This window comes from Bemisia tabaci, chromosome 3 (genome assembly GCF_918797505.1).
Source record: "Bemisia tabaci chromosome 3, PGI_BMITA_v3".
Taxonomy (NCBI): domain Eukaryota; kingdom Metazoa; phylum Arthropoda; class Insecta; order Hemiptera; family Aleyrodidae; genus Bemisia; species Bemisia tabaci.
Window position 1 is genome coordinate 2,065,790 of NC_092795.1, and position 21,607 is coordinate 2,087,396.

Below are 21,607 nucleotides of genomic sequence, written 5' to 3' on the forward strand. Positions count from 1 at the left end.
AAACCGACTTTTCCATATTTCTCCTGACTTTTCAAAACCTTGTTACTCTATTGTTACTAACGACACCGGCTTGAGAAATCCTGCAATCCCTGTCCCCTCTTGCAATTTTGCTGCAAATCGGGTTGCTGTGTTGGATGCTCCGGCTCTTACTCCATCCTTTTCTGAACTTAAGCGTCATTTTGAGTTCCCCCCCCCCCCCCCCAGAAAATATTATACATCTGGCCGACACGTTGCTATGCCATTGCCTTAAAACTGAGCATTCAATCGAAATAAACATTTTTTTTTTTAGATTTCAAAATTCCCGGAGATTTCAATGACTTCTCGCGGTTTTAGACTATAAAATTCCTTGACTTTTCAATGTTTACTTTTCCTAAATTTTTTTTTTTTTTTTGGGGGGGGGGGCTTTATTTCTTACTAAACTGCTTTACACAAACAATATTTTCAAAGCGAAGTCTGCTGAGATCGAGGAAATCCAAAATTCGCGAATTTGAGGATAGAAGTTGATATTTTCGTCGATAGAGCGTCGGAATGTGGTAAAATAGATGTATATTTGGACCGAAATTTCAAGGTTCCGGAGCGACAATCCCTGACTTTTCTGCTTTGGACGAATCTCCCTGATATTTCAAGGTTTTTAAAGGCTCGGTTCTGTGATGCGACGCTTCCGATATCTGCATCGAATTGGGAGGACGCGGCACCGGCGACACAGGTATTTTTTCCTCAAAATAGTTTTGTCGGACACGATGACCGATAAGGCTTTTCAGGAGCTGTAACAGCAGCGCGTGTTCGCATACCTGGCATACGTGAAAGCATAAAAACACGCGGACGGTTTCATGGCCATTCTACCACATATTTTTCATGCGCGTGCAGGGAAGAGTAGGGTGATAAAAGATGGGCAAAAAAAGGGGAGAAAGGAGGTAAATAAACGGGGGCTGAATGCAGCTACTCTCTCCCACGAAAAAAAATTAAAATTAGACCATGATGTGTAACTTTAAAGGTCTTGACTTCTTTCATGCCCTCATATAACGACGCATTTTTGCTAACTAAAAGGTAGTGACGGCTAACTTACTAACAGGTACAATTAGCAGATGATGTCAATGAAAGGAACTATGAGGCATACAATAAATAGTTTTTCGTTGCAAGGAAACAATGGTCGCACGTGGGCTGAAACTTTGGAGAGGGGAGGGGCTAAATTTGGAAAAAACGCGACTCATCGATTGCCGCCTGGGAAGCGGAACATTTTAAACTTTCATTTTTCTTGACGCACCCTTGGCCTCCCCAGAATATTGTTGAAAATCAGCTGAAAATCAGAAACATTTTAAGGTCACCACGACATAAATTTTGTGTATTTGGTTATTCTAGATGCCGAATTGTAGCCTGGGTTCTTCATGGAACTTGAAAATTAAATGGATTTACTAAACGCGGCCCACGTTTCAGGAGGAAAAGATAATACCTGTAATCTTCATTAATATATTTACCATACTTTATGGTGCTATAGTTCCGCCATTACACTTAAGAAATCATATACCTACGTCTATTTAGGCTTGTGATGTTACAGATCTCTCATCGACTTTCATTTTGTCGAAACACGAATGGTCAGCGAGTTTGTTTTAGATTCCGTCCAATTAATTACCTACGATTTTTCTTTGAAAACTTCGCACTTGAACGTCAAAATTAGTTTTCCGAAAGGAAAAAAAACCGAAAAAAAAAGACGACTCGTTAAAATAAGTTAAAGGAAACTCAACGTATCATGCTCAGATATCTAATTTTTTGCGATTTGGAGAGCCAGCGACGTTGTAATACATTTAAAAAATGCATTTCTTGGAAAAATGACAATGTCGCGATAAGAATCAGTGATAGATTACTTCATCGGTACAATAGACACTGCAGAAATTAAGTTAAGGTCAGAGATACAATCAAAGCTGCAGTTAGTGTCGCATGCAACGAATTTTCATTGTAGCGCCTGGATGCAACTATTCAAGCTCCATGGATGTCCGTGTTGCCTACGCACAAGGGTGAAGGCGTTTTGACTTCGGACACTGACCGCCTCACCAGTGGCGCTCGGTGCAGCGAGTCAATGAGATGAGTCAGGCAAAATGCAGAAACATTAAACGCTCATTTAGAAGTGAATACGGAACTTGGAGGTTTTGTGAGTAGTTTCATCGATTTTCTCGTAAAATTTCTCTGATAAAAAACCCCATAAAATTTGTAATATGAAGACATTAACATTAAAATTTTCAGTTCTAGTTGGAAATTTCATGTTTAACCTCTATGAAAAGCTAGCTTCAGTGTGCGGCGTGCTTTACAGCGCGGATCTAAAATGGCACTGCGCCTTCAATTCTTCATGTAAACTTCAAAGACAGCTCTTAGGCGCGAACAATTGCTCTACAAATCATGCTCAGCACATGGCGATATCAAAACTGGAGCACAAAGGACTATCACATCTTACGCCTGTATGCAACTACATTTGTGCCTAGGAGATATTTGTGTATCATAAACAAAGAACTATAAGTGCGCTCTGCGGACTTTGCCATTTCTGATCCTCGCAATAAAGTCCGCCGATGCCGCCGCGCTGCGAGACTTCCATGCGTATGCAACAATTGAGGACACCGCACCAAGAACAGCCTATAGGCGTATAGGTCGTCATTACGCCCATCTGCTTTACGGATTCTACGTACCCTGGACTATGCTGTGGTAGCGATAGAATATAGATAGGTAACGGCTCGAGGTTGAAAAACCTTTTTTTTTCGAGTTAAGTCAGGCCACTGGATCGATGGGTGCAAGAACGACCTATCAGCGGGCCTATAAACTTAAGGGCCTATAAGGTGCTAGTTACCCCTTTCTTTACTCACTATCGATATTCTTTCATTTTGCGTTAATCATGCGTGATTAAAATGATTTATACTTCATATTGCCACCAAAATGACTGTTGGGCGTAATAATGGCCTTTAAACAGCTTTTTTAAATTAAATATATTAGAGTGTAAACCCAAAACGTATCGCAAAATCTACCCGGCATCCTTCAATACAAGGGTTAGGTAACCCAAAAACACTAAAACAGGGTACCAGGGTACATCAAAAACAAAACTTTAAATGCGTTTTTCTCAACACGCGGTTTAAAGTTATGGGCTGTTCTTGGTGCGGAGTCCTCAATTAAAATAGCCTTCATGCACACTGGGATTGTCGATTTCCTTTGACATTATTGCAGTGGTGAATGCATAGCTGAGGTGCGCTCCGGCTAGATATGTATTTAGCAAATGGGTGATTTTTATAGGAGGATTATAAATAAATAAGTGGTTAGAAATGAAAACAAAAGAATATGAACTATGCAAAACGATAATCCGGGTATCGGAACTAGGCTGTTTTGAAAACGCCTTCAAATGCGGCGTGATACCTCACGCATTCCGGAGAGTTCAAATAGTTGTATCATTGCGCCGTAAGAATGAGACGGAAGATTAAAATGGAAATAGCCTCCATGCACGCTGGGCTTTTCGATTTCCTTTGAAACTTTTGCAGTGGTGAATGCATAGCTAAAATGCGCTCCAGCCAGGAGTGTATTCAGCAAATGAGTAGTTTTTATAGGAGGATTAAAAATAAACAAGTGGTACGGAATATAACAAAAGAATATGAACTATGCAAAACGATAATCCGGGTATCGGAACTTGGCTGTTTTGAAAACGCCTTCAAATGCGGCGTGATACCTCACGCATTCCGGAGAGTTCAAATAGTTGTATCATTGCGCCTTAGGAATGCGACGGAAGATTACAATGTAATTGCAACACGAACCGAACATCCACGGAGCCCGAATAGTTGCATCCGGAAGTTAAAATAAAATGTGTATGTACACACACCTAAACCGGCTCCTTGGATTATTTTACGTCTGGCAATATGTTGGTCTGGAATGTAAACCCAAGTAGCAGTGATCGAGAAAAATAGCCATTTTATCGGTTGGTTATCGCGATTATATCGGTGGCAATCTATCGCGATATTATCGAATGAAAAATTGCAATTTATGGCGATTAAATCGATATGCAGCGCAATTTTTCTTTCGATAAAATCGCGATCAATTTTCGTTGATAAAATCTAGATTAAATCGCCAAATATCGCGATTTTTGTTTCAATAATACCGCAATAAATTGCCGGGCGATAAAATCGCGATTTTATTGCAACAAGATCGAGGATAATCGCTCAGATGTTGATGATCCTAGCAATTTTATCGCTGATAAAATCGCAATATATCGCGATTTTTCCATGAGAAATGCTACTTGGGAAGCGTGAAGACCAAGAAACAGATAAGGAAGAACAAACATCGGGGAAAAATAAGTAATGGGAGAAGGGCAGGAGATTTGGACGGTCCGGAAGTAGGTTAGCCTTCTGAGATGAGTCTGCGGGTGGTCTCCCGCCCTCACACGTTATTTCTCACAATGTATATTTATTCTTACCGCTTGATGTCTCCATACGGTGAAATAAAACATGTACTACCCAACACACGGAAGTACATACCCACCTGCATACTTAAAGAAGCGAATACACGCACTTCTCTCACTGACAATGAGACGAAAAGTTCCGTCTTCTCAACTGAACGTTCGGTATTCCAGGTCACATCAAACTGTCAAACCGAACTTCTTTCATCAGTTCACTTTACCTCGTAAGTTCGGTTACACGAACTGAAAGTTTGGTCATTTCCCCCGACTTTCGGAATGGTGTCTCCCCCGTTTACCCCCAAAGGGGGGCTAGAGGGGCTTCGGGACCATAAACATCGGAATCCTTTGGGTCGATTACCTGGGAAACCATCTTTTTTCAGAGAATTTATGTCAATTTTTGATCAATCGGAAATTATAGGAGGGGCCGCTGTCCCCCTCTTCAAGAGATCATTTTTGAGCGTAAAGTGGTCTGATTTTGGATTTTTAGGGATCAAATTCACGCGAAATGTTTCATGCTTTTCAATTTTAATGCAATCGAATCGCAATTCTATCGAGAACCCCGACTTTTGGGTTCGTAATCCCCCCTTTAGCTCCAAGGGGGGGCTGGGGGGAGAGGGGTCAGGACTATGAAATTCGGATTCCTTGGGGTCGATTTCCTGTTCAACCCCGGAAGCGCCGACTTCGTGCGACCTACACCAACCAAGAAAAATGCCTGGCATGGGTGGTCTGGGACACCCTGTATAGTGTCCGTCGCATTCTACACTATACCTAAGGGCGCTTTAAAGTTGGTCTACTTATACTGTAACTCTGCCTGAAAGATCACTGGACCTTGATTTATACTGAGAAACAAATGAAAGAGTTTAAACATCCATGGGATGAAATTAGAAACAAAAAAAATAAATAAAGCACACCAAGTGGGAAGAGGAGATAACTACCAAATGTCGCTGCAGATGTGAGATGTGATGTTGGAATCCAGTTTTGAAGATTTGACTTATTATCAAACCCCACTGAAGTTTTTATTACTCTTTTGACCTTCTTTTGCCTGCAAATGAAGCTAGCAATCACTTTAGATGAGTATAAAAGGATGGGGGAGTTTGATTTGAAAAAGACATTGATGACATTTGTCCGGAGAATGATTTATTCATAATATCTTTCAAGAAATTCACAAATAATTTTATTGAGCTAAAAAAGTACCCTCAGGTTTTTTCTTATAAAATATTTTCAAAATATTACCTATCTGCACAACTAATTAGGTACAGGGTGGCACAAAAAGATATTTACACGATAAATTATTTACACAATTAAGATCACGATAGAAATATTGAATAAATTAAAATTTATAAAGAAGTGAATAAAAGGATGTCAAAAGGAGGAGTGCTGCCACAGCTCCAAATCAACTGTAACAGGGTTTCGGCTAAAATTTGAAAGTACGGAATGATTTTAGTTTAGAAATTCTGAACATGCAGTCCGAGTCAAGCAAGAACAGACACAAGGAAATTATATTAAAATATTATCTAGATTATCAAAACTCAATTCATTTTGTAAAAAACCATTCGATATGCTTGAAATCAACCACAGAAATTACGAACTGACTTAGAAAACTTTTCATCAAACTTGTAACAAATTAGACTTAACGTGAATTAATACTGACAACTGTCTGATATTTGTAAAGGTATCAGTGACTCTATACACGAGGAATTGACTTATACGCTATCTAAAAACAAAACAGCTGCAAACATCAGACAACAATGATATAATACCTAACAGAAACATGAATCAATCGACAGAGGTAGACAATAATGTCAATTAATTATTGTACAAATATAAAACGCACTTTTCAGATTTTCAATGTTTGTAAATTAAATTATTCGCATCATCCTTGGCTGCCACCAAAATAACTTGTGGCTTTCTATGATAAAAATCTTTGCTGTACATTTTGGTAAAAAACTTAACGTCCTCTGCCTCTACCTCGAAGAAAATTGCCTCGGCCGGATCCTCGGCCTCGAGATGAGGAGGCAACTTTTCCTTTCTGAGGTGGAGATTTGGGTCTGAGAGCTTCGATACGTTCAGTGCAGCCAGTCGTCAATACACTATTTGAGAAGTAGCTAGCGTAAACTTCACTGTTGAAGTTACTGTTGGTCAGTTCGGGTCCAAGAGTCAACCAACCTGCCCTAATTGTGCTGTCGCGCCCAAATACGTGTAATCTGATTGAAAAAATACACAAGGATCAAACACGGGACGTTTACAAAGCTTGCTTACTTTGATTACGACTCATCGCGAATTTACATCACACGAAGAATACAGCAAAAAAACTAGTCTCCTCTACAGGGTTCCCATAATTACTTCATATTTAAATTTCTTCACTTATCCTGACTTTTTTCTGTCTCCAAAATTTTCTGATCTTGACTTCCTCTAACTTTCAAATAAAAATTTCCACCGACTTTTCTTTATTATTTTTTTTTCTCTGACTTTCACTAAACTTGGACAAAATTTCCTTGTTCAGAGATGAAATTTTGGAATAAAACATTCAGTGGCTAGTTAAGAGATGACAAGCCTTAAAAATACCAAAAAGGGTGAACAGGTGGAAGATCAGTAATATGTTTTAGTGATTAGTAAATGTGTCAGAAATTCCCTGACTTCTCCCACAAATTCTCTAACTTTTCACAGTCGCCGCAAATTCCCTGACTTCCTCTGATTTTTCCGGTTATCCAGACCGCCGGCAACCCTGCCTCTAACCCTATATCCCTCCCACATAGCACAGAATCTTATGTCAATACTGATACATATTGTTGGATGTTGACATGATATCATCAACACTAATGCAGTATGATATTAAGATTGTCGGTTAAAAGGTATACCGCGTCAGCATGAATATAACACTGATACCTTCAATATATCAAACAACAGTATTGAGTCAATGCTGACGAGGTAAAAAAAAAAATAACACAAAAAGAAATTAACACGAAAAAATGAAAAAAAAATATAGGAAGAAAAAGAAGCCTAAGAAAACACGGTGTTAATCAAAGTTATGATGAAAGTCGAGCCGCGCACTGATGCTATAACAGCCTTAACAGGTGTGATTTTAACCCGGAACACCATCAGCTCCTTGTGGCTCAATGGCAGAATACTGGGCTAGGAATTCCGCGGTTCGGGTTCAAATCCACCTGAGGGCGTCCGGGTATTTTACGCTACTAAACGTCGCAGGACATCAAGTAAGTGGTTTATAATATTCAATACTTGTATACTTGTGTAATTCATGTTTCAAATGTAATACATGTGTAGTACTATGAAAATGACGGTCATCGTCTGAACTTTCATATCTACTTGACAGAGTGCGGTGAGTGTACAGACGTGTCAGTGTTAAGGTAGTAACGCATACATATTGTCGGTGTCCTGCAGTGTTCTGATGACCTTGTCATAACCCTGATTTCCATATGAAATCAACCTTTTCGGCCAATACTGTAACAATATTTTGACAGCTCCAAATCAGTAACTAATAAATACTGGCATAGTCTTGATATAATATTAAATCAGGATACATCAGCATTTTATAAATACTGACACTACTGACGTGTCAGTACTATTGTAGTATTATATCAATATTCTGTGCTATGTGGGCTAAGCTTGCAGAAAAAAGAGGTTGAATGATTCCGGCTGCAATTCATGATGATTTGCAAATGGTAAAGAAATCATGTAAGGTTAAAGAAATTTAATACCGATACCGTCCACGATTTGAGATAAAAGATAATACAGAGTGGTGAGATGTTGCTAGCTCCTCACCATTTCATGGGAAAACAAAGTCAAGAATATCCAAAAATTTCAATCAGAATCAAAGAATTTTTTTTTTCTTTTGGCTCAATTGAAATTTTTGGAACTTCCCGGCTTTGTTTTCCCCACGAAATGGTGTGGACCCAGCACCATTTTACAACCTTGTTGTGTACTGTTTGAGCCATTTTAGTGTTTTTTCTCGATAATACAGAATTTTTATTGCTTTCAAACGATCATACCTAAACTGAGAATAAAATATGATGATCTGATGATCTAAAAATATGAGCTGGAGAGCAGCTGATTAGGGGGGTTAGTTCTAACTAAGGATGTTAGTAATTTTCGCTTTTTTTCTTAACTTGAGACACCTCTCAGAAAAGGCATTTTTTTCGTTCGATTTAAATCCTTTGCTGAGGAGCTTCTAGGAGCCGTCGCAGATTATCCATAGTCCATTTAGGTTTAAAATATTGCGCAGAGCATCCAGGCCAGGGGGCTGATTTTTAAATTTGATAAACAAAGCTACAGAGAAAGAAGACATAAGAAGTATGGAGCGATCTCATTGGTTGAAATGGGTGGTTCCTATAGACTTAGGGAGAAAATGATGGACTAACCATATGGTCTCTTGTGGGTTGCTGTAAATTAGTCTTTTACCTACCTCCTTTGTCCATTGCAACCATCCGCTTTCACCAATAGGATCCCTCCATACCTCCTATTGTCTTCTTTGTCCATCGCTTTGTCCATCAATTTCAATAATCGGCCTGCAGATCGGCGCTGAGAGAGAATTAAAAACATGTATTTCGCGGAAATACTTCTCAGACCTGCTGAATGGTCACAGGTTAAGTCACTGACTCAGCTCTGGGGCCCCTCCAAAATGTCACAGGCCCCGCTGACCAGAATAACGGATGGAATATAATTGCCAAGGTTTCAAATCATATCAGATAATTGAAGAACAGAGTAGGACGTCATAATTTTTTTAATTTTTTGAGACTATTTTCACACTGTAGGCCTTTCTTGATGTGAAGGTAAGTGTAGAGTGGCAAGCAAACATATAGATGAGAAGCAAAAAAAGTGAACAGACACAGGTGCATGCTGGTTTTCTAATCCTGGGCATGTGTAGAAATGGAAAATCCTCAAAAGGTGAATCCAAGTACAAATTTGATTTGAAGATGACCCTAAAAAAATTTAATGGCTAACCGCATGCGAGAAAGGTGGCTGCCATTCTACTAAAACACGATGGCTAAAAATCAGTACTTTAACGGTACTTTTTCAGTACATTCTCAAGAAATTCAGTACCTCCTCGACAGAAAATTTCAGTACTTTTTCAGTACCTTCAATTGACGAAATTCGAAAAACTTTGAGAATCTGAATTTCTCGCGTAAATTGCGACAAAAATGACAAAAAATTCCGGACGTTCTTGCAGAATTTCCGCACTTTTTCAGTGCTTCCGGACCGCCCTCAAAAATCCGTACTATTTCCAGACTTTCCGGAAATTCTGGACTTGTAGACACCCTGATAAAATATCAGGTCATTATTCAGACCCAGGCAACAAGTCTCATTACAAGATTTCTTGTGATTGTGATAAACATTGATAAATGTGGATGTGACCGTATCTGTGTGAAGGGACCTAATCTTCTGCGAGAGAATTTTTCTTCATTTTTTGCAAACCAAACACTTGAACTATGTTTTTCTACATTCTGAGAATTTTTGGTCTTTGAACTTCAGAACTAACATCTCCTTCCATTTTTTGATCTTTCAGGGTCAAACCTGCACTAAAATGTCCAGATTTTCTTCCTCCAAGCTTTAGAAAAATATTAGGGAACATTCTTTTCCAGAATATTAGGTCCCTTTCAAAGAGGGATGATAAAGCATAACATCATTCAATGCCAGATCCTGCCAGTCATCATTGTGTTGGCTTACATACCCTCTATTTTTGATGCCCATAATACTATTCATGAATGATCTTTTTGGAAGAGTTAAAAATTATTGAAATTAAAAATCAACAGGAAAAAAAGTCCAATTTCTTACCTTCTTCGGCCCAAACAAAAGTGTTCTATGATATGGAATATTTCAACTGGTTTGTCCCTAAGTCCAAATTCATTTTCTTCACTAATGATCAGATCGATGTCTACATTAGCATGGATAAAATCACCATCAGTTGACCGCCTGACAGTGCCTTTAATGCCCATCAGGCAATGTTCCTAAAAACAAGATTGAGAGTATTATGATTTTCAGATAAAAATCATCTACCTATTTTTGTACTCCAAGTTACATAAAAACGTTTAGTGTTAATGATTGTCATTGCAAGGCTACCATTATAAGTTTATTAATCATTATATGGGTTTGACGTTACTGGCTTGATGCAAACTAAGGGAATTCTTGGCGATCGTAAGAATCCATTTGAAGAGTAAATAGTAATTTTGCCCTTTAATTTACTTTGAATTGCTTATTTCTGACCTTATGTTTGCAAATTCTTACTTTTATTAAAGAAAAAAGACTTCCATGCCTACATGTCAAATTATTCACAAAAGAATTTATATTTGTCGACGGACAACACGCTTTGGTATCCAAAAAACAAGTTTTGCAATTAAGTTTATTTTCAAGCTGACGAAGGGTGTAAAGAGCATGTTATTCGGACAATTTTGGGTTCTAAATTTGACAGATTGTGACCGTAAATAGCTTTTGTCCGAAACTACTTTCTCTAAACTGCAAACTTCAAACCGTCACAACTGTAGTTTGGTTTGACTTTTTTAAATGTTTTTTTTTGTGCCAAAATGTTCAACTTTCTGTATGCACTGGTACCTATAACTCAATTTTGAGTTTTCTGGCACTCAGATCCCCTACCTTGGGAAAAGTTAACTTTATTGAATTGGTGTACTCTCCAAAAAAAAAAAAATTAATTTTTAACAATACTATAATTCTTAAAATAAATAACAAGAAGAAAAATCCAGCATGAATATGTTGGAAAAGTGTGCCGAATAACTGAAATGTTGGACACATACATACTATTTTCATGTCATTGCTTTATGTATCAATTGGTACCTATGCTAAATTTGGGAGAAAATAATGATTTATGAACGTTGAATGTAAATTAATTTTAAAGATTCTGTCCTATTACCTTGATTTTAAGCTGATATGCGGCATTTGCGCACGACCGCAATTTGCGGCAAACTGCCGTGCATCAGCTTAAAATCAAGATAATTTGACAAATTTTAGTGCGAAGTTTATAAAACAATCTTATTGGTGGCAATGTTTCTAAGGAAGCAAATAAATATAGATCTTGACATTTGATAGAGGGCATATATTTACCTTTGTCCGTTGAAATACTGCTTTGGCTTCCAAATTTTTGGAATGACCTGGATTGGTTGTGTTTGTTCGTATCCAGCAGATATCCTCACAACGTCTGAAACCCCACCTTCGCAAACAGTTTCTTCCCATATCGAGTCCCTCCGATGAACCACACCACAGAAATACAAAGCTTCTTGCTGCTGCTACTTCACCTATGTCAAGCTGCATAATCTAGGACAAAGAGAATAAAATTAGAGGTGCAGAAGAAACTTCTTTGTTTAAAAAAACATTGGATGAGACAGACAGATAAAATAAAGATGAGAAATTTTAGCAAGACCGTATGAGAGGACATTGATTCTTCATCTTTTTCTTCCAATTCTTAATGCATCCAATCTGATATGTAGAGGGCTGAGGGACAATACCCCTGCGGACTGATTGTTGAAATTGGTAAACATAGCAGTAGACAAGGACAACAAAAAGGATATGGAGGGATCCTATTGGTGGAAGCGGGTGGTTGCAATGGACAGAGGAGGTAGGAAAGAGACTAACAAACGGCAACCCACGGGAAACCCTTTAGTTAGTAATCATTTTCTCCCTTAGTCTATATAAGAACCACCGATTTCAACCGGTAGGATCGCTCCATACTCCTTATGTCTTCTTTGCCTATATATTTGTCTATCAAATAAAACAATCAGCACGCTGACATACGATTATGGCAAAAATGAGTAAGCGAATCTGCCACATTCTATATTGTGCATCACGCAAACTGATGATTGTTTTTTCCAATTCCACATGACAGCGCTGTAATGACACTGTAATGGAGAAAAAAAATTTCAAATCTAACCTAAAATTACAAAAATAGCGAAGTTCCTCCATCGTACTGTAAATCGTCAGTTTGCAGGTATTCAGTATTTTTCCTTCATCATGGGTATGTTAAAATTGCTACTAAATATCTTGAGTCTGTCCGACTTGTTATTGCGCAAAATATTTTTTTGGATCTTACAAAAAACAAAAAATCTTATAATACGCCACGGTCGAAAAAAAATGAGGCAAAAATTGTGAAACAAAAGAATCAGGATACATGATTCGCTGGTTCCACCTAGGTTGAGGTATTCAACTTACTTGCTCAGAATGTAACAATGCAAACAGACAACTGTAAAGACAAAGGGAGAAAAATTTGCAGAAAAATTAAAATAATCATAGCTTTTAACACATACCTGCTCCCAGGTCCAAAAAGGTAGATTTGAAATTCCAGATGTTCTTTGATATTCCTCTAAAGGCGGCTCAATTAATATCACATCAAATTTACTTTGAAGGTCATTTAAATTAAAATTGTGGAGATCACATTTTAGGAACATAGGTGGCGTTGCTGTGGTTGCAATAAGATCATCCTGAAAATAAGGAGGGGGCAATATTGATTATTTTTCTGCACAATACCAACTCTGCAAAGTTCATTAAAGCTTTTTATATTAACCTGTATATTTCTTAATACTTGTAATATATGTAGTATGTGAAATTCCCAATAAAAACTAAAAAACTAAAAAGAAAAAAAGCTTTTCAGAACCAATATCAAGGAACTTCATAGATTATCTGAAGAGCTCAGGGTAGTTAATCATGGAAATTCGGGAATTGTGTATGGATTTCCGAAAAAAAGGTTTCAGGTGCTTTACTTAGAGTATACACAAGAAAAAGGCTTCTTGAAGGCTTCAAAGAATGCCATTAAAGATGAAATTTTCTTTTTCTGTTCTTCTATTTTTTCCAACTATGCATTAAAAAGCTGATATGTGACATACAGACGCACTATGTGATATTTTGAAAGTCTCCATTGCAACAGAGAGGAAGACTAATCATTCATACAGTGACAAATAAAATGATGATATCATTTAAAACTTGCGGACTTTACAGTAACTTCGATTGATTACCAAAATTTAAAAATTATTCCAAGACTTGTAAATAAGAAAAAAAATAAAATAAAAATGAAAAATCCACATAGGATTTTAAGGATTTATCAAAACACCACAAACCAGTGTGTCTACTAAATTAGGCTGGCCAAAAATCAATACTTTCGCAGTACTTCCTCAGTACATTCCCAAGGAATTCAGTACCTCCTTAACAGAAAAGTTCAGTATATTTCAGTACCTCCATTTGACGAAATTCGAAAAATTTCGAAAATTTAAAATTCTCGCTTGAATTGCAACAAAAATGACGAAGACACCAAATTTCATTGGTGGCTCAAAGATTAACTGACTGCACCATCACAATCTTGCAGGCAAATACTGCTCTAAGAATCAACACATAGTAGATTGCATACTTTCCAGACTTTATTAAAAAACACGCGTAGTATGGAGGAAAAAATTCTGGACCTACTTGCAAAATTTCGCACTTTTTCATTACTTCCGGACCAACCTTAAATAATCAGTACTTTTTCTGGACTTTCCAGAAATTCTAGACTGGTAGACATCCTGACAAACCCTGTTCTAAAACACATCAAGTTTGTGAAACTTTCAATCTTCTTTTTCATGGTGTGATACTTTCAGATGTGAATCTGTGTTTAATTATATGTCCTGCTGAGGCCTAATGGATCATTAAGGCTGCTTCAATCAAAATTAGCCTGACTATTTTCTGCATATTTTAATTTTTGCCACTGTTTTGTTGAAAACCAATAGTCAGAGAGCCAGACGACTTTGAGTGACAAACTCGGGATACATGTTTTGACCCCCTAAATCGATAGCCTTGCATGCACCGAAACGGAAAATTTTTGTCTGCCGCCCTCTAGCCTGTGCCATCACCCTCATCTAGGCCCTCAAAGTGGTCCAAAAAACACCATCTGGTGACAAACTCCTGACGCTCGGCAGACAAGTCTATTATTAAAGATCATACCCAGGGTGACTAGGAAAACTTTGTCTGCCGCCTTCTAGCCTGTGCCATCACCCTCATCTAGGCCCTCAAAGTGGTCCAAAAAACACCATCTGGTGACAAACTCCTGACGCTCAGCAGACAAGTCTATTATTAAAGATCATACCCAGGGTGACTAGAAAAACTTTGTCTGCCGCCTTCTAGCCTGTGCCATCACCCTCATCTAGGCCCTCAAAGTGGTCCAAAAAACACCATCTGGTGACAAACTCCTGACGCCTAGTGTGGTTGCAGATGTACTCCTGTGAGCAGCTTGTGTAATAAAGTTTGAATGATACATCATTCTCTTCGTTTTTTTGTGTAGAATCCGATTTTCGATGTTGTCAAGTCCAAAAATGATGCTGGTGCCCCCAATTCAAGATGGCGCCCAAAATAGCCGCCCCGGGGGTCAAAATTTCAAAATTTGAGAATATTGTCGAGTTTGGTATCCATTTATATGTAATTTTGGTCGTAGAATTCATATCTGGTGTCAAAAAATAATTTCAACCCCTTAGGGTCCGTCAAATCCAAGATGGCGGCCAAAATTTCAACTTTAATGATAATTACCCAAGATGCACCTTTCACTGTCGAATGACGTGTCTCCATTTATGTTAATTAGGTCAGAAAACCTACAAGGGAGGTCTACAATGCCACTGCACCCTATGGAGGGCCAGGGTTCACCCCCTCCTACCCCCAATATGGCCGCCGCGGAGGGCATAAATAGTGACATTCTCTCAGAACGTCATAGTAGGTGTCCATTCCTATGTAATTTGAGGCGTAAATTCCAAATTTCAAGTCATAAATCGCAAATGTGAGACTTGCAATGGCTTATACCCTATATGGGGCCAGGGGAACCCCCTCAACCCCCTCTTCTTTCTAATAAGACTGCCATGGGGGGCATAAGTAGTGAAATTCTCTCAAGACGTCATGTGAGGTGTCGATTCTTATGTAAGTAGAGGCTTATATTCCGAATTCCAAGTTGAAAATCGCAAATTAGAGGTCTGGAATGCCATTTCACCCTACGCGGGGCCAGGAGCAGCCCCCTACCCTCTTCAAAACGGTCGCCGGGGGGGGGGGGCATAGTTGCAGTGAAATTCTCTCAAAGCGGCATGTGAGGTGTCGATTCTAATGTAAATAGAGGTGTAGATTCGGAATTCCAAGTCGGAAATCGCAAATTAGAGGTCTGGAATGCCATTACCCCTACGGGGGGCCAGGAGCAACCCCGTACCCTCTTCAAAACGGCCGCCGGGGGGACATAGTTGCAGTGAAATTCTCTCAAAGCGGCATGTGAGGTGTCGATTCTCATGTAAGTTGAGGCCATTTCACCCTACGCGGGGCCAGGAGCAGCCCCGTACCCTCTTCAAAACGGCCGCCGGGGGGACATAGTTGCAGTGAAATTCTCTCAAAGCGGCATGTGAGGTGTCGATTCTCATGTAAGTTGAGGCGTAGATTCCGAATTTTAAGTCAGAAATCGTCAATATCTCAAAGTGACAAAAACACTTAAGCATGGCAATCGCTCTGGCCTCCATCTTGGAATAAAGAATGCATCTTGGGTTGGGTTCAGTTATGTCGAAAGAGCTGGAAATGAATCGGATAATTTAATGGTGATTGACATATTTCACCGGTGTTCTTTTTCAAATGTACACAGAGGATTCATATTGGTTTCTGGTTCTTTCATTATTAGATAACTGGATAATAGATGGTTCTTTTTGTAATCGATTTTCTTCTAGCAGGAGCGTGCGTTTTGTTGCAGATAACGCAGGAAACTGTAGGTGTCGCTTCTACTAGGAGACGAAACCCTGCGCTACAAAAAGCACTCAATTATCCAGTTGTTTTAATTGCAATTAAACTGAGTGCGTTCATAAACAATAACATAGGAACTCTGAATGCAGATACATACTTCGTCGGCAAAAAAATTATATTTTTTTGGGAATTTTTAAAAATGAAAAAAACAGACGCCCATCTGAGTCCTTTGCGTACATAGAAAAAGAATACGCGTGAAATTTGTCAATTACCATTAAAATCACCAATTCATTTCCAGCTCTTTCGACAAAAATGAACCCAAGCAGCATTTTTAGTCCAAAATGTAGGCCAAAGCGGTTGCCATATATAAGTATTTTCGTCACTATGGGATATTTACATGTTTTGACTTGTGATTCGATATCCACGCCTCAGATTAAAAACAAATCGACACCTACCGTGCCGCTTTGAGAGAATTTCACTGTTCCTATGTGGGCGAATATTGGAATAGCGGACATTTCAGGGTGAAAAAAGTCGATAAATCAAGTTCATAATTTCCCTTGGAAGTTATGTGTTTTCTTAATTCTGGACGATTTCTGGGATCTGAAAACGTATATGGTCCCAATGTTATGAATCGACACCTCACATGACGTCCTGAGAGAATTTCACTACTTATGCCCCCCATGGCAGCCATATTAGAAAGAAGAGGGGGTTGAGGGGGTTCCCCTGGCCCCATATAGGGTATAAGCCATTGCAAGTCTCACATTTGCGATTTATGACTTGAAATTTGGAATTTACGCCTCAAATTACATAGGAGTGGACACCTACTATGACGTTCTGAGAGAATGTCACTATTTATGCCCTCCGCGGCGGCCATATTGGGGGTAGGAGGGGGTGAACCCTGGCCCTCCATAGGGTGCAGTGGCATTGTAGACCTCCCTTGCAGGTTTTCTGACCTAATTAACATAAATGAAGACACGTCATTCGACAGTGAAAGGTGCATCTTGGGTAATTATCATTAAAGTTGAAATTTTGGCCGCCATCTTGGATTTGACGGACCCTAAGGGGTTGAAATTATTTTTTGACACCAGATATGAATTCTACGACCAAAATTACATATAAATGGATACCAAACTCGACAATATTCTCAAATTTTGAAATTTTGACCCCCGGGGCGGCTATTTTGGGCGCCATCTTGAATTGGGGGCACCAGCATCATTTTTGGACTTGACAACATCGAAAATCGGATTCTACACAAAAAAACGAAGAGAATGATGTATCATTCAAACTTTATTACACAAGCTGCTCACAGGAGTACATCTGCAACCACACTAGGCGTCAGGAGTTTGTCACCAGATGGTGTTTTTTGGACCACTTTGAGGGCCTAGATGAGGGTGATGGCACAGGCTAGAAGGCGGCAGACAAAGTTTTTCTAGTCACCCTGGGTATGATCTTTAATAATAGACTTGTCTGCTGAGCGTCAGGAGTTTGTCACCAGATGGTGTTTTTTGGACCACTTTGAGGGCCTAGATGAGGGTGATGGCACAGGCTAGAAGGCGGCAGACAAAGTTTTCCTAGTCACCCTGGGTATGATCTTTAATAATAGACTTGTCTGCCGAGCGTCAGGAGTTTGTCACCAGATGGTGTTTTTTGGACCACTTTGAGGGCCTAGATGAGGGTGATGGCACAGGCTAGAGGGCGGCAGACAAAAATTTTCCGTTTCGGTGCATGCAAGGCTATCGATTTAGGGGGTCAAAACATGTATCCCGAGTTTGTCACTCAAAGTCGTCTGGCTCTCGGACTACAAGCAACATTTTAGCCCCCTTGTCATGCAGGACTAAATAGGCCTGCTGAAAATTATGGCCCTTTTTCCATTAAAGACGAGGAATTTTAGTTTCAATGTATAGGTCAAAACTATTCAAAAATTTCCAGGGTGAAAAAAAACCTGCACCAAATACTGTTTTTTACATCCTGTCATGTAGTGCTAATCCCTCTACCTCCCCTGGAAGTGCAAAATAATTCTGAAACATACCTAAAATTAGGGTTCAATTTTCAGCGAATTAAACTTTATATCTTGTGAAAAAATTGTACGCGATCAATGAGGTAGACTTTCAGCCACTGTGTACTTCATGCCAGTAGGTGAGTTTACCTTAGAACATACGTAGGAAAGGTGAGAAGGATATTTTCTTGAGACCCCTGTTGTATTGATACTTTCATGGAGACTTCAGACCCTAAAAAAATACAAACCTTCAATTTGATGAGCTCTCTCAACTTGGGATATTCTTCAAATCGATCTGCCAAACCAACATCACGGATGAAATTCTGCGGCCTTTGCCCTGTGTCAACAAAATGTTGACAGTAGTCATTGTGGGGATTTGATGATTGAGTGCCCTGAATGGTAGAAAAAAATCTGATTTTAATGTAGAACTTGAGGTTTAATACAAATATTAAATATAATTGATTATAACTCTTATTCGATAATAATAATAGTAATGGTTGTTGTCTACTTTCGACAGACAGCTGTCAATCAATTTAATTAAATTGAAATTTAAAGTGAACAAAAACTTGATTGAGATCAAAAATAGCGATTTTCATTTTTCAATGCCAAAAGCTTTCTGATACTCATGGGGACATCGTATCAAATTGCAAGTCACAATTTAAGATATAAATAACGTTACAAGCATTTGAAATGGATTGTTTCTAAAACTAGGAGCAATGCCAGCTAACTTTCACTTTGTTATTCTCAAATTATCAATCAATTTTTTTTAAACTTTGAATGAGCCTCTAGAGAAGGTGTAAGTTCAACATAGCGCAACACGGAATTTTCCGAAAATTTCTTGTGGACAACAAAATTACACAACAGAAAATCAGAGAAGCTACTTTTGAGAGAGGGAGTTTTTGCCACGTACTTTAAATTGAGATTACAACTGAAATTCTCTACACAGCGGGAAAAGCAGGAACTCACCTGCACCATTTTTTTCTAGATCATACCTTGTCTGTAGTCACCTTATTTTCAATTTCTTGGAGTTACAGTACTGATATCATTCATTTTTTATTATCTTAAGACTCCATTTTGTTAGACTCCATCGCAAATTAGGAACCTACTTTGATGCAATATTTGTGTGCATTGAGGGCTAAGCTTAAAACTCCCTTCCACATGCATACAAACCTTCAGAAAAGTGGAGGAATCTTTGTAGACTAACTCATCAGTCAGAGAATGTTTCCGTAATTTATCAGGTACATGTCCGCTGGGGTTTAACTCTTTGCGGCATTCCCCGCTGGTGCCCAAAGCTTGTCTGAGTTCATTCACACTGGAAACACCAAACTGGGGACAAAATAAAGAAGAAAAATGAGTTGGTTGTAAATTTGCTGAGACAAATATCTATTCGGCAAGTATTTTAATTTTAAAATCTGGCGATGAATTCCAATAATTTCCTAACCAGGAATTGACGGACCAATATAGTTGAAGTAATTTTTCCGATATTATTTAGAAAAATTCCTATTTCCTTTTGGACCAGACATAAGTATATGGCCATTCACCAAAAAAACATTGTAAAAAAAAATTTGTACCATTTTTATTCAAAGATTTTAAGCTCCAAAGATGGGAGTTTCAAACTGCAAATGGCACGGTGCATCACTTGTTTTCATAAAATGTCTTTAGAGGCAAAAATTTTATACCATACTGATGCTGATTTACCTAGTTTGACATTAGTAGTTGTCATTTAGGCTAAACACCCCTTTCTGCAATGGGACCGATATCTTCCTATTGAGTTTTTTATACAGGGGATACGTAGGAAGAGGAATAAATCAAGATAGTGGGATGAGTGGGTAATGCGCTTTTGTAGATATCCTCTCTCCCTTGCTAGCCTCGAAAAATTTTCTGTCAATTGATGCGGTAGGGATGTTAAAAAAATCAGTCACATCCAAATCTTGAATTTTTTAGAATTGTTCTAGTTTCAGTGAGTAAATTTTGCAGGAAAATGTAGTAACTTGCTGAATCAGCAAGTTGCATGTTAGTTAGTGGAACTCCTCACCTTCTGGCCGAAGTATCACAAGCGCCATGCGAGGTTCCAGAATTCCCGACACCATTTTATTTTTTTACAGAGAAACTGTTGATGGAATCTGAGTGAAAATTTCAATAAATTTTATAGGCAGCACAAAGAAAATTCTATGAAATTTTCGGACAGTTTCAACCAACAGTTTCTCTCTAAAAAAAATAAAATGGCAGTGGAAATTTTGAAACGCCACATGCCGCTTGTGATACTTTGGCTGGAAGGTGACAAACTGTTAAACTCCAGCAAAGTGCAAGGCAAGGTAACATAACCATTGCAGCATTGAAAGATGGCAATACCCATTCGACTGTGGAATTCTCAGCCCCTTCTTCCCCCTTCCCACCAGTTCAGACCGTCAGCCTGATTGTTAAAATTGTTTGTCGGGTCGACATAGATGACATAGGTTAAAAGGCGGAGCGTGATTGGTCAGCTATGTCTTATCGCTGCTTTGTCGGGTTGAACTCACGACAAGCTAACAGCACCTCTTAAGTTGCCGACAGTATGTCGTCCATTCCACCTGACAAAGGCACGACAAAGCAGCGATAAGACATAGCCAACCTATCACGCTCCGCCTTTTAACCTATATCATCTATGTCGTCCCGACAAACAAAAAATTTCAACAATCAGGCTGCTGGAATGATAAAATATGATGATAGCTAGGTGATTAACTTACCGTTTGAGCGAGGAGTTTCTTTCGCTTCTGGGATTTTTCTTTCAACTCTCGCAACATACTCATTTATAAGGTAGGATATAAGTTTGATTTGGTTTAAATCAAATATGAAAAATCTTAAACTCGAAGAGCGAGGTGTTATTCATTCAAGATTGAGATAAACATTTCAAGCAACCAGTTACTTGAATATGCGGCATGGCATGGAGTTCCAGAAAGCAGAGAAACCATTAAAGAAGCGCGCCTTACAAAGCACCAAGCTAAGGAGAACAGCTCAGGTTAACTTAAATATAACTGATCGATGAAATGGAATTCGATAAGCTTCACAAATATGTACCGCTTGGAATTGTAGTTCGAAAATTTTCCATGTGACAGACTCTGGAGAAGTAATATAACGACATGGTCATGGTATGAATGGGGACAGAGAACACAGTAAGAATGACTTGACTTCCGTTCTTTCAATTTCAAGGAACGCCAATTTCGGGGCAAGAGATACTAATAACTTCCACGGATGTTCGGTGGAAATCAGCGAAACCTGAGGAGGAGAGCTCACTAAATTTTAATTCTATCTTCACACGCGACACAGTTTATTTACTGATAAATAAAATAAACTTTGCGACTTTTTTGAGTGTTTACATGTCGATGCAGTAGGTGCCAACCTAAGAGAACATTGATGCCAATCCATGGAGAAATTTGAAAGAATGTTGCCAGCTCTTCTTTGAAACTTTGCCATTTGCCATCGTAATGTTGGGAAAATACGGTTTATGCAGCACTAAATGGCAACAC

The 21,607-nt window shown here is 38.7% G+C and overlaps 1 protein-coding gene across 1 annotated transcript; it reads right to left on the minus strand.

Annotated features, from left to right (window-relative positions):
• Positions 1 to 5,535: 5,535 nt before the first annotated feature.
• Mettl14 (methyltransferase like 14) lies at positions 5,536 to 21,473 on the minus strand. The gene is made up of 7 exons (XM_019054442.2): positions 20,828 to 21,473; positions 19,272 to 19,427; positions 18,350 to 18,493; positions 12,688 to 12,861; positions 11,492 to 11,701; positions 10,211 to 10,383; positions 5,536 to 6,624 (listed from the first exon to the last, which is right to left on the minus strand). The coding sequence occupies exons 1-7, from the start codon at positions 20,888 to 20,890 to the stop codon at positions 6,369 to 6,371; spliced, it is 1,176 nt and encodes a 391-aa protein (XP_018909987.1). The 5' UTR covers positions 20,891 to 21,473; the 3' UTR covers positions 5,536 to 6,368.
• Positions 21,474 to 21,607: the final 134 nt, after the last annotated feature.